The sequence below is a fragment of the Anolis carolinensis genome, unplaced genomic scaffold, assembly GCF_035594765.1.
Source record: "Anolis carolinensis isolate JA03-04 unplaced genomic scaffold, rAnoCar3.1.pri scaffold_9, whole genome shotgun sequence".
NCBI lineage: Eukaryota > Metazoa > Chordata > Lepidosauria > Squamata > Dactyloidae > Anolis > Anolis carolinensis.
In genome coordinates this window covers 2,580,267-2,594,041 of record NW_026943820.1, presented here as the reverse complement: position 1 = coordinate 2,594,041, position 13,775 = coordinate 2,580,267, and the positions used below count along the sequence as shown (strand labels likewise).

General features: G+C 41.7%; 1 protein-coding gene across 1 annotated transcript in view; it reads left to right on the top strand.

Moving 5' to 3' along the window:
* zcchc14 (zinc finger CCHC-type containing 14) overlaps window positions 1-13,775 on the top strand; it is a 34,990-nt gene that overhangs the window by 7,314 nt on the left and 13,901 nt on the right. The window contains exon 3 of the mRNA XM_062961634.1: window positions 9,555-9,628. Within this exon, the coding sequence (XP_062817704.1) occupies window positions 9,555-9,628 (74 nt within the window). The remainder of the gene's footprint in view (window positions 1-9,554; window positions 9,629-13,775) is intronic.

Below are 13,775 nucleotides of genomic sequence, written 5' to 3'. Positions count from 1 at the left end.
ATGGAAGCGGGTTATAAATAAAGTATTATTATTATTATTGGTGTAGAGAGTGGCAAAATGACTTGTTGAGCTGTATAGGAGTGGAAGAAGTGCCCATTGTCTGCCTCCTCGCAAAGAGAACAGTAGTTTCTTCCAGAGTCCTTTATCATTAAAATTTTGGATAAGCATCATTTTGGTTTTTCTAGAAACAAGCAAAAGGAAAACAAGCAAAACGCCCCCTCTCATTTGTGTTATGCTTCTCAAGAAAGGCCATTGATTTATTGCATTACCTCACTGCATTGAGCGTATCCGTTTCACCGGTCTATCATGCCTATGCTATTTTTAACAATAACTTGGGGGCAGCACTGATGAAATTACATCATTTACATACATACACAGCTGAAAGAAAGTGGTGTAAATTTCAGGGATCGCTCGAGAGAAGCCCTAGGTGACTCTCATGAACAGTTTAGGACAGATTTGGGCAAACTTGGGGCCTCCAGGTGTTTTGGACTCCAACGCCCACCATTTTGTAGCCAAATTTGGTGTGATTTGGCCCAGTGGTTTTGTTGTTAACTCGGTCCTAATTATGCACACTATATTTTTATATATATAGATATATTAACTGCACAGTTAGCCTTAGGTGTTTTGACTCTCAAGCCTCAAAACAATCCAACTACCTTCTTGCCACTGGCAATGTCACATTGTCAGAGCTTCCCCTTCCTCAATAATAAAGGTGGCGTGGATGCTATATTCTAAATATAGATTTCCTATATTTGGAAAGTCTATATTTAACCAGCAGATTGTCAACTGATCACTGAGCCCTTGTTGACCATCTTTTTTCCCCCATGTATGCTTCTTCTGCCATCTTGAATGCTAAAATATAAGTTTAATGGCTATCTGAATTGTCACAGAATACAGGATAATTGCTGTTTATTTATCGTGTCAGAAGCGGATTGAAAATACAGTTTAATGCATTTAAAAACACGAGGTTAAAAACTTGGCATTATACTAGATTTCTATTGAAATGGCTGGTCACGGAGTGTCTCTGGTGTCTCCATGGTGCATGTGGCTGGGCTTAGGTTGCATTGTAGTCAGTGATCTGTGGTTTGCTCTTCTCCGCACTCACATGTTTTGTGCTCCACTTTGTGCTTCCATTTCCTAAAATTGGTTCTACATCTCATGGTGCCAATGCACAGTCTCTTCAGCACCTTTCAAGTCATCCTCTTCTGTGTCCCTAGGAAGGAGTTTCTCATCCGGTATCAGCCATGGATTGAGGTTCCGGGTTTTAGCCTGCCACTTTTGGACTCTCGCTTGCTGAGGTGTTTTTGCGAGTATCTCTGTAGATCTTAGGAAGCTTGATTTTCTTGATTTCAGTCATTAGCAAGCTAGCTGGTATCCAAGCAGAATATGGGCTGGAGATGTCATTGCCTTGGTCCTTTCATTACTGGTTGCTTCTTCCTGGAAGATATCAGGTGGTGCAATGCTGGCTAAACACTATAATTTCGCCAATGGTGTAGGGCATAGACATCCTGTGATAATGTGTCATGTCTTATTGAGGACCACATCCACTGTTTTAATGTGGTGAGATGTATTCAGCAGCAGAGTGGCAAAGCGCAAGGGCAGATGTCTTCACTGTGTCTGGTTGTGATCCCCAGGTTGTGCCAGTTAGCTTTCGTACGATGTTATTTCTAGCACCCACTTTTCACTTGATAGTCAAGCAGAGCTTTTTTGTAAGTCAGGGCACGGTCCAAGTATTTTGATGTGCTGCAATGCTCCAGTGGGATTCCTTCCCGGGTCATCCCCAGTGCTTAAGATCCTTATCTGTTCCTAAGGTGAAAAGCACATGTTTACATTTTAGATGGATTAGGGAACATCTGGTTCCCCTGCAATAGGCAGTAAGAGCACCTAAAGCTTTGGAGAGCTTCTGTCCAACAATTTCAAAGCTCCCTGCTTGAGCGGTGATGGCACAATCGTCAGCATAGATGAAACTCTCTGTCCCTTCTGGCAGTATTTTGCTGTCAGTGGGATTCCTTCCCAGGTGATCCTCAGAGCTTGAGGTGATGTTTTAGATGGATTAGGGATCATCTGGTTTTCCCTGTCATAGGCAGTAAGAGCACCTAAAGCTTCAGAGAGCTTCTGTTCAACCATTTCAACCAATTAATTATATATACATTTTAAAGGTTTTTATAATGTTTTTTAACAATGTTATTAATGGCTCTGTATGTATTGTTCTGTTTTTATGATTGCATTTTGGGCATTAAATTTTGCCAATTTTTGTAAGCCGCCCTGAGTCCCCTCGGTGAGAAGGGCGGGGCATAAAAGTTGTAAATAAATAAAAAATAAATAAATTTCAAGGCTTCCTGCTTGAGCGGTGATGGCACGATCGTCAGCATATATGAAACTCTCTGTCTCCTTACACCAGAAAGGACTTGCAAGTCAATTGCTTAGACCTGCAGTATCAAAACTAGTTACAGAATTTTAAAAACTCATTTTACGTCATTTCCATGTTTCCTTATATTTATGTGTGTGTGTTCTACTTGTGAGTTAAGCACCTCATAGTATTTGCCAAAGACTAGTATTTTGCTCCCTTGCTTGGCAGTAATTTAGATGGCTTAAAAGCTTCTTTGTTAATGCTGTAAAATCAATTACTTTGTTTGAATATAATTTAAATAGTTGCTTCAAGCAAAACAGACTTGTACTTCCGCTGAAAGTCCCTGGCAGCAGTCATCATTATCCAGGGAAATCAGGAAGAAACCATGCGACTTTAGCTTCCAGCATCAGAACATTGAATGTTGAATTCAGCTGTTTTGGTTAAGAATAATATTCATCTGGTTTTTCGTTTCCTGTCCCAGAGATGAGTCATTCCCTTTTTAAACAGCAGTTACATATTTTTTTCTCATAACCCTTAATATATTAGAACTTCTGGAATACTTATTAAGAGTGGGCTTGTGGTTAACTAAGATGCTGACTTCACGACTCCTCCGGTCCTTGAAGCCGTACTTTGTTTTGATTTTAGCTTTTTTTAAAAATGAAATGGGAAGTTCTACATCCATTTTTAAACTTCTGGAGCCTGATTTTGGAGATGCATGAAAGAATTATTTCCAGTTCTTTCTTTAGACAACAAAAGGAGCTGAGAAGTTTGAATCAGACAGGAACACAGAGGAGATTGGCACTCTTAAAATTAAATTTTATCTCCAGTCCTGCTCAGCAGGAACATAGGATCGTACGGCCCCTCTCCCCACTTTCCTTAATGCAACTGGTTGTTGTAGTTCAGCCCATGATTGTGCCTTCCCTAATGTCAATGAGGAAGTGTATCATGGGATTTCTGGCCCTGCGAGCCCGCATGGGATTTTAAGTCCTGAAACTGAGCAGTCTGTGTCTCCAGAAGTTAGTGAGGGCCACATTCCAGAGAGGGGCCCAGATGCTGCTGAGAAGTCTTTCTCTGGGGAAGCACGGTCAGAGGTTGAAATGAGTTCAAAGGATGAAATCCCAGGTGGAGGGGATAATGAGCTGATAGATAGGAGGCTTAGTTTTCGTAAACTCCAGACTCTGCAAAGGCCACAGTCCTTGTTACAGAAGAAGCCGTTATCAGGTAGTCAGGGAAAAGGGCATGATTTCATGTCTATATCAGAGAGACCAGAGGGATTTTCCAATAGTCTGGTCAACGATGGTAATTGAGGCAACATCTCTTGCCAATTCCTAGTCAAGGGAATTCTAGTTCCATGTCTTCGTTCATTCATGTTTCATGCTTTCAAGTTTGAAGGCTTGTTCCTGGATTTTTGTATTAGATTTTATGCTGCCTCGTGTATCCTGATTCTTTTATATTCCTGTGCTTGGATGCCCTGTTGTTCTGGGTTTTTGAAACTACTCTCATAGCATAAATCTTGTGGACTATTTTCACCCATTTAGACTTTGATGTTTTTACTATTTTTGCTGAATTGCTTTTTATATAATCTTCAATAAACTGATTTAACTTGGACTGGAGTGTGGTGGTTAAGTACAGAGGTGCTTCCTGGCCTGGAGCACAACACTGGTCTCAAGTGGAATTCCTTCTGGCACTAACTGTCCTCAGGGCACTTTGAGTAATAAGTTAATATGTGTTAGAAGAATATTGTACCTTCTGTAAACTGAGTGTTAAGTAAAGTTTTAAGTCTAAAGGTTTCTGCATTGTGCTATTTAATGATTTAAAACTGCTTCGGTCACGTGGTAGAAAGCTCAGCGGAGCAATTAAATAAACATAATACAGTAGAGTCTCCCATATCCAACATTCGCTTATCCAGTGTTCTGGATTATCCAACACAGTTTGCCTCCTGCTCGGACACACAGTTGTTTCTCCAGGCAGCAAGGACTGAACTTTTTATAGATTTAATTTCCGACAATGTTGTTTAAGCAATTCTGTCTTTATTTGTTGTCAATTTGTTAGTAGTCAGTGTTTTCAATACATTGCGATGTTTTGCTGCTAAATTTGTAAATACGGTAATTGTATTTACATAACATTATCGTGTATTGACCTGCTTTTTCTGTCGATTTGTTGTAAAACATGATGTTTTGGTGCTTAATTTGTAAAATCATAACGTTTTCGCTTATCCAGCATTCTGCCGGCCCGTTTATGTTGGATATGTGAGACTCTACTGTATTAATAAACATAATAATTATAATACAGTAGAGTCTCGCTTATCCAACATAAATGGGCCGGCAGAACGTTGGATAAGCGAATATGTTGGATAATAAGGAAGGATTAAGTAAAAACCTATTAAGCATCAAATTAGGTTATAATTTTACAAATTAATCACCAAAACATCATGTTTAACAACAAATTTGACAGAAAAAGTAGTTCAATACTCAGTAATACTACATAGTAATTACTGTGTTTACAAATTTATGACCAAAGCATCACAATGTATTGAAAACATTGACTACAAAAACATTGACTACTAAAAGGCAGACTGCGTTGGATAATCCAGAACTTTGGATAAGCAAATGTTGGATAAATGAGACTCTACTGTAATAATAATGTATTTTGAAAGCAAGTAGTATTCCTTGTTTATATTTGGCTGATTTGTAAACATATCAGGCTTTGGTTTTTATGTTTTTATCTCCTGGGACGTTAACAGGAAATCAAGAACGCATGTTTAGAAAGGCACAGTGAGCCAAAATATCCTATTGTTTCCATGTTGAGTATTCTGCTTATATGATTGGAAACTAATTGCACTAATTGTGGTTTGAGCTTGTGACTGAAACCGTGGTTTAGATGTGCCTCAGCTGGTACGAAACCCATGCGTGAGTTTGTGTCGAGCTTGAAGTGGCCGTGTAGTTCTTTGAATGCTGCAATGTTCCCGTGAAAAGGAACAATCCGTTGTGAGTGATGTTTCCTTTTTGGAAAATCTGCTTGGAACTCAGCTCTATTTTCAGTGACAGTGATGCCTGTAGTTCCTTACAAAGCAAGACTACAATCCTGTATCCTTTCTTTGAGGTGCTCTCAATGAAGAACCCAACAGTCATGCCAACAGTCATTCTGTTCCATTCGTGGCCAGCAATATTTAATAATTTTCACTTTAATATTATTTTCCAGAAGTTTAACTTTGTTGGGATGTGTTCGCTGGCCCTGATTGTTTCCTATCTGGAATTCCCCTGTTTTCTGAGTATTGCTCTTTATTTACTCTCCTGATTTTAAATACCGGTAGCCAGATTTTATTCAACCAAAAGGAGAAAACCATGAAAATGAATAAAATTTGGCTGCCAGTATTAAAACAAACTCTAAAATCAGGACAGTAAATAAGGAACATTTACTCAGAAGACAGGGGAATTCCAGATAGGAAGCAATCAGGGCCAGCTAACACCTCCCAACAAAGGATTCCCCCAGGCAGGAAACAGGCAGGCTTTGAAGCTGCAAGGCCATTCAATGCTAATCAAGCTGGCCAGTAGCAACATGCACATTTGCTCCAAACAGATAAGAGTTCTTTCTCCCACCCTGAACAGCATTCGATCAAGGAAGCAATCAGGGCCAGCTAACACACCCCAACAAAGGATTGCCCCCAGGCAGGAAATAGCCAGGCTTTGAAGCTGAAAGGCTATTCAGTGCTATCCAAGGTGGCCAGTGGCAACATTCACACTTGCCTCCAACAGACAAGATTTCTTTCTCCCAACCTGGACATTATTCCAGATATATAAATCCCACTGGCCTAGTTTCCAAGAGACTTCCCAACCTCTGAGGATGCCTGCCATAGATGTGGGTGAAACGCCAGGAGATAATGCTTCTGGAACATGGCCAGACAACCTGGAAAACTCACAGCAATCCTTGCTTGTATTCTTTGTTAGTAACGATCCGTTCCTTGGAATCTTTTGAGGGGAGAAGGAAGGATTACCGTATATACTCGAGTATAAGCCAACCCGAATATAAGACGAAGCACCTAATTTTACCACAAAAAAACTGGGAAAACATTGACTCCAGTATAAGCCGAGATACCAATAAAATTACATTAATTGAGGCATCAGTAGTTCAAATGTTTTTGAATCTTTACATCAAACTGTAATTTAAGATATGACTGTTCAACTCTGATTAAATCATTATTTTCATCTTCTTCAATGTCAATGTGCTTATGTATCCTTTTAATAATAATAGAGTGAAATAATAAATGTAATAATAATAATAAATGTAATAATAGAGTAAAATCATAAATGTATTAATAATAAAAGTAGAGTAAAATAAATGTAAAAGTAACAACAATAATAGAGTAAAATAATAAATGTAATGATAATAATTAATAGAGTAAAATAATAAATGTAACAATACCAATAATAATAGAGAAAAATAATAAATATACCATATATACTTGAGTATAAGTCAACCTGAATATAAGCCCACCAGGACCCTCACCCGAGAATAATAATAATAATAATAATTTTATTTTTATACCCCGCCCCATCTCCCCGAAGGGACTCGGAGCGGCTTACATGGGGCCAAGCCCGAACATCAACAATATAAAAACAAAGCAAAAAATAAATGAATCAACAACAACAATAAAACAAGTCATAAAATCACATACAAATATATGATAAAATCTAGGCCAAGGAGGTTTTTTTCAGTCTTAAAAAAGGGCTGAATAACTAGGCTTATACTTGAGTATATACAGTATTTATTCTCTGCTTTTATTAAATTGGTGTTCTGAGCATCTTATTGTCATTAGTTGCGTTAAGAGGACTCTTGAGCTCATTTTTTCCATATTTAACTGGCAGATACCTTATTGGAATTCAGCGAAAGATTTATTGGAAGTATTTGAGTGGTGCTATATAGTACAGATGTTTGGGAGATGGCGCACATATAACCGTATTGTTTCTTCTTGTTTGGCTATGCTTCCATTTACTTTGTGTGAATTCAAAAGGATCTGCCAAAACTTTCATATCTGGCCATATCCTAATTTCAGCAAAAACAGTCCCATAAAGTGAAATCAAAGCATGCCAAGCTTGATAACCACCTTTTGAATTGAAACTGGGAGCAGATGTTGGTGTTTTTTTTCGGCATCCAGTGGTGGAAAATAGTGATTGCCAGGATGACTAATGAGTGTGGACGTTCCCTTTGAAGCCCCGTCTGCTGTGTTTTGCCATCTTGGTGTTTGAAGATTTCTGGAGACTACAAAGGCAACAGCTCTGCATAGGCTTTGCCCGTTTTTTTAAATTTTTTTTGATGAAAGCAATATAAAAGCCGGCGTAACGTTACAAATACACATCAAGCCACTACAGAGGCATTTGCAGCCTGACGTCCCATTTTCCCTTTTGTGTTGATCAGGGGACGTCTCTTTAATTGAAGCCAGAACCACATTTCCTTGCAAAAAAAAAAAACCGAGCAGTGAATCTCAAAGCAGTTATGAGACAAGAAATAATATTCGTGATACAAACATCCATAGTTTCTGAGGAATTTAAGACTCGTATGAATCTTGTTTGGGTGGTAAACATGCTCAAGGATGTGTTGTCGAAGGCTTTCATGTTGTGCATTTTCCAGGCTGTATGGCCACGTTCCACAAGCATTCTCTCTTGATGTTTTGCCCACATCTATGGCAAGCATTCTCACAATCTCTGATCCTCAAATCTCTGAGGGTGCTTGTCATAGATGTGGGTGAAACGCCAGGAGAGAATGCTTCTGGAACATGGCCATACAGCCCGGCAAAAGCACCACAACCATGCTCAAGGATCAGACTGATGTCCCTTTCTTACTCCTACCTCTCTCCAAATGAATTATTTTCCCACAAAGCCCCAGAGAAACAGTGGTAAAACTGTGAGTACAGCATGTGCCTGAAACATGGCTGCATCAAATTTAAGTTGGTTCATATCAGCGTGTTATTTTTACACAAGTCAAGCTAAGCCGGAGTAGAGTGTGGACAGTTTGCTCAAATTTCAGGCGATAGGGCTCATTCTTCAGTCTATAAGTGGGAAAGAATGACTGGAGTTGTAAAATTCGTAGAACAAGTCATAGAAGTAATAATAATAATAATAATAATAATAATAATAATATTGTGATCCAATACAACAGCCAGCAGAATGTCTACTGTGGACACATCTTGTTGTGTTTCAAATAATAATAAAAATAAAATATAATAATAATAATAATAATAATAATAATAATAATAATAATAATAGATTTATATACCGCTCTATCTCTTTGAGAGGACTCAGGGCGGTTTCCAACATGGTGCATAATAATAATAATAATAATAATAATAATAATAATAATAATAACAACAACAACAACAACAACAACAACAACATTATTTTTGTATCCCAGCCCATCTCCCCAAAGGGATTCAGGGCGGTTCACATGGGGACCAGCCCAAATATAGCATAAAATATGATATCAAAATGCATTTAAAACATGTAAACATATAAAAACAAAGCATGTAAAATACAATAAAAACATACTCAATCAACCAATAGCCAAAGCACAGTTAGCATAGTATAGTAGGGCCCTCCAAATCTGTGATTGGCGTATATTGCTGTGAGTCTATATTATTCCAATGTATAATTTTATACTTATTGTTTTGCTTTGACATTATAGTTTAATATGATTATTGTTGCTTTTGTTTTTCTACTGTAATTTGTTGATTTGTGTTGCTTTGGTTGCTGTAAGCCACCCCGAGTTCCTTTTGGGAGAGGGGACGGAATACAAATAAAGTTCCAGTATTATAATAATATTATTTTTTTTGAGATGCTTGTCTATTCTCAAGATGAAAAGCACACGTCTTATGTTTTAGATGGATAATGGATCAGCTAGTTTTGTCTGTAAGAGGCAGTAAGAGCACCTAAAGCTTCAGAGAGCTTCTGTTCAACCCTTTCAAAGCTCCCTGCTTGAGCGGTGATGGCACGATTGTCAGCATAGATGAAACTCTCTGTCCCTTCTAGCAGTGGCTGATCATTTATGTGAATGTTAGACATGGATGGAGCAAGCCTGCTTCTCTGAGGCAGACAATTCTTCTGTTTTTGCAATCTGCTTCTGGCCCTGGAACAAGAAAAATAATGCTCAGGTATTGACGCTGTGTTTGATTGAAACCTGTAACACACTTTATTTTGTTTCCTCTCTGCAGTGAACGTTGAAAAAGTGGAACTAAAGGGATTATCGCACAAGAAGAATGATAGGAACATTGAATATTCCTTTGAGGTGAGTTCCTGGGAGTTGCAACGAAGAGAGAGAGGAGGAGAAGGAGAATGCATTTCCGTTTTAAAGGGGTGAAAAAGACACTGAGAGCCCTTACAGACAGGCATTTTATCCCAGGATCTGATTCCTGGTTTTCTGCTCTAAACTAGATTATATGAGTCCACACGGCCAGATAATCTGGGGTAAACGGAAACCTAGGATCAGTTTTTGGGATATAGGGCCTGGATGGGAGGGCCCTAAGTTCTGGAGATGGCCAAGCAAGGATTGTAGATGTTGAGGTTGCATGTCTGTGTGTGATCAACAAAGTTTGAAGCGGAGCTAGAAACTGCCTGTTTCTTCATTTTGGAAGAGCAAGCACCGAGAAGAGGAAATTCCTCAATTACGTAATGTATTTTGAAACTCACTAGTGCTTTTTTGGCAGCATCTGCAGGGATGGAAAAATGTGTGTGTTTGGTTGTCATTGAAACTAGTGTCATGTGGAAAGATCATTCTTCCCTTCTCCTTTTTAAAGAATACCTTCTTCTTTTTTAAAGAATAATTTTCCCAATGAATCCCAAATGCGACTTTTTAAAATGGTTTACATTTTGTTAAAGGTAGTAGTAGTAGCAGTACTACTACTACTACTACTAATAATAATAATAATTATTATTATTATTATTATATTTGGGTTGCTGTGAGTTTTATTAGTAGTAGTTGTTGTTATTATTATTATTATTATTATTATTATTATTATATTTGGGTTGCTGTGAGTTTTAGTAGTAGTAGTTATTATTATTATTTATTTGGGTTGCTGTGAGTTTTAGTAGTAGTAGTAGTAGTAGTAATAGTAATAATAATAATAATAATAATAATAATAATAATAATAAAACTTTATTTATACCCCGCCACCATCTCCCCAACGGGGACTCGGGGCGGCTTACATGGGGCCATGCCCAGAACAGTACAATATAGCAAAATATAAAACAACATATCATAATACAATTAAACAATACAATAAATAATCATATACAATGCAACACAAAATCTATATATATATATATATATATATATCAGGGCGGGCCGCATGAGACACTTAATTAAAACTTGGGGTGAGAAAAGGATAAGAATACAATCACGGAGACCAGGGACATAAGATAAAAACAATCTAGAGGGTAGATGTTGGGGGAGTAACAAAAGAAGTGTATAATAGTTATTCTCCGAAAGCACATCGGAAAAGCCAGGTTTTTAAATCTTTCCTGAAGGCTAAAAGAGTGGGGGCGTGCCTAATTTCGATGGGCAGTGAGTTCCATAAACGGGGGGCCACAGCAGAGAAGGCCCTCTCCCTTGTTCCCACCAGGCGGGTCTGGGATACAGGCAGTGGCGACAGGAGGGCCTCCCCTGATGATCGAAGAGATCGGGCAGGTTTATGGTAGGAGATACGGTCACGAAGGTAGGTGGGTCCCAAACCGTTTAGGGCTTTATAAATGATGGTCTGCACCTTGAATTGGGATCGGAAAGTGAACGGCAGCCAGTGAAGCTCTTTAAACAGGGGAGTAGATCTCTCCCTATAACTCGCCCCCGTTTTTAATCTGGCAGCCGAGCGTTGGACCAGTTGTAATTTCCGAGCCGTCTTCAAGGGAAGCCCCACGTAGAGCGCATTACAGTAGTCCAGTCTAGAGGTAACTAGGGCATGGACCACCGTGGTCAAGTCAGACTTCACGAGGTATGGTCGCAGTTGGCGCACAAGTTTGAGTTGTGCGAAAGCCCTCCCGGCCACCGCCGACACCTGAGCCTCAAGCGTCAACGCTGAATCCAGGAGGACCCCCAAACTGCGGACCTGTGATTTCAGGGGGAGTGCAGCCCCGTCCAGCACAGGTTGCCACCCGATACCCCGATCAGACGAGCGACTGACCAGGAGAGCCTCTGTCTTGTCAGGATTGATCCTCAGCTTGTTCCTCCTCATCCAGTCCGCCACAGCGGCCAGGCACTGGTTCAGCATCCGAGGGGCTTCCTTGGATTCAGATGGAAATGAGTAGTGGATTTGCGTGTCATCCGCGTAGAGATGGCAACGCCCTCCAAAACTCCGGATGACCTCTCCCAACGGTTTCATGTAGATGTTAAATAGCATGGGGGATAAGATAGATCCTTGCGGGACCCCACAGGTCAATGGCCAGGGGTCCGAGCAGGTATCCCCCAGCTTCACCATCTGGGAACGGCCCTCCAGGAAGGACCGGAGCCACTGCAGAACCGTGCCACCGAGTCCCATCCCAGAGAGCCTCCCCAGAAGGATACCATGGTCGATGGTATCGAAAGCCGCTGAGATGTCCAAGAGAACCAGCAGGGTCACACTCCCCCTGTCCAGTTCCCTGCAGAGGTCATCCACCAAGGCGACCAAAGCCGTCTCAGTACTGTGCCCAGGTCTGAAGCCAGACTGCGAGCGGTCCAGAAAATCAGTGTCATCGAGGAACTCCTGGAGCTGCGTGGCAACCACCCGCTCCAGAACCTTGCCCAAAAATGGGAGGTTGGAAATTGGTCTGTAGCTGCTGCATGCAGATGGGTCTAAGGAGGTCTTTTTTAATAACGGTTTTACCACCGCCTGCTTAAAGCAGGATGGAACTGACCCCTGGACCAGGGAGGCATTTATAATAGCCACAAACCAACCCAACAACCCATCTTTGGCCAGCTTCACCAGCCAAGATGGACAAGGATCCAGAGCGCAAGTGGTCGCCCTCACAGACCCAAGAATCCCCTCCACGTCATCAGGAAGAACAAGCCGGAAAGAATCCCATAAGATCGAACAGACAGGTACCTCGGTTACCTCCGCTGGAACTACAGTTAAGCTGGAGTCCAACTCATGACGTATCTGAGCAACTTTGCCTGCAAAATGGTGTGCGAAATCGCTGCACCGAGTTGCCAAGTCATCAGGAAGCCCCTGGGTCTCAGGAGGCCGCAGGAGCTCCCCAACAACTCGGAACAACTCCGATGGCCTGTTGGCTGCAGACGCTATGCGGGCAGTCGTGAAAACTTTCCTGGCTGCTCGCAGAGCCACGGAGTAAGCCTTAATAGCGGCTTTAGCCCGTGCTTGGTCAGACACATCCTGAGATTTCCTCCAGATGCACTCTAGTCCCCTCCTCGCACGCTTCATCACAGCCAGCTCCTCAGTGAACCAAGGAGTCGACGTGACGCTACGCAGCGAAAGGGGACGTTCGGGAGCGATCGTGTCAAGTGCCCTTGCCAACTCGCTGTTATAACGATCAGCCAGGACATCAACAGGATCGCCAGTCTCCAGAACAGGAAGATCCCCAAGAGACCTCAGAAGTCCATCCGGATCCATCAGCCTCCTGGGGCGGACCATCTTAATGGGTCCACCACCCCTGCGGAGGTTAGAAGCCACGGCGAAACTTACACAGATCAGATGATGGTCAGACCATGACAATGGAAGAGTATTTTGCTCTTCCACTCTGACTGTCCCACCGTCCACAATAAAAACCAGGTCCAACGTGTGTCCCGCCTGATGTGTGGGCCCAGATATAACTTGAGTCAGGCCCATGGTCGTCATGGCAACCATGAAATCCTGAGCTGCACCTGTCAAAGTGGTCTCGGCATGAATGTTAAAGTCCCCCAAAACTATGAGTTGTTGGGAGACCAGGGCCGAATTGGAGACCACTTCTGCTAGCTCGGACAGAGAGACTGCTGGGTCGCGGGGTGGACGGTACACCAGCAGAATCCCCAAGCTGTCTCGGGCTCCCACCTTCAGGAAGACACACTCAAACCTCGAAGACTGCGGAACGGCGCATCTGATCAGGGCGATGGACTGCCGAGCAATCACCGCGACTCCTCCTCCCCGCCCCCCAGCCCTGGCCTGCTGATGCACCCCGAAACCTGGTGGGCACAGCTGGGTGAGATTCACACCACCCTGCTCGTCCAACCACGTCTCGGTGATGCATACCAGATCCACCCCCTCATCCAGGATCAAATCCTGGATAACAGCTGTTTTACCGTTGACGGATCTGACGTTCAAAAGCAGGACCTTAAGGCTGGGAGGTCTGTCCTGAAGACTACCACACCTATTCCTCTCCAGGGTCGCAAAAACTCTGTTGCGCTTCTCCCTTGGGTCGAAAGTGACCGTTCTTCCTTCTCCCCCAAACCACCTCAATGAGACCCTGCCCGT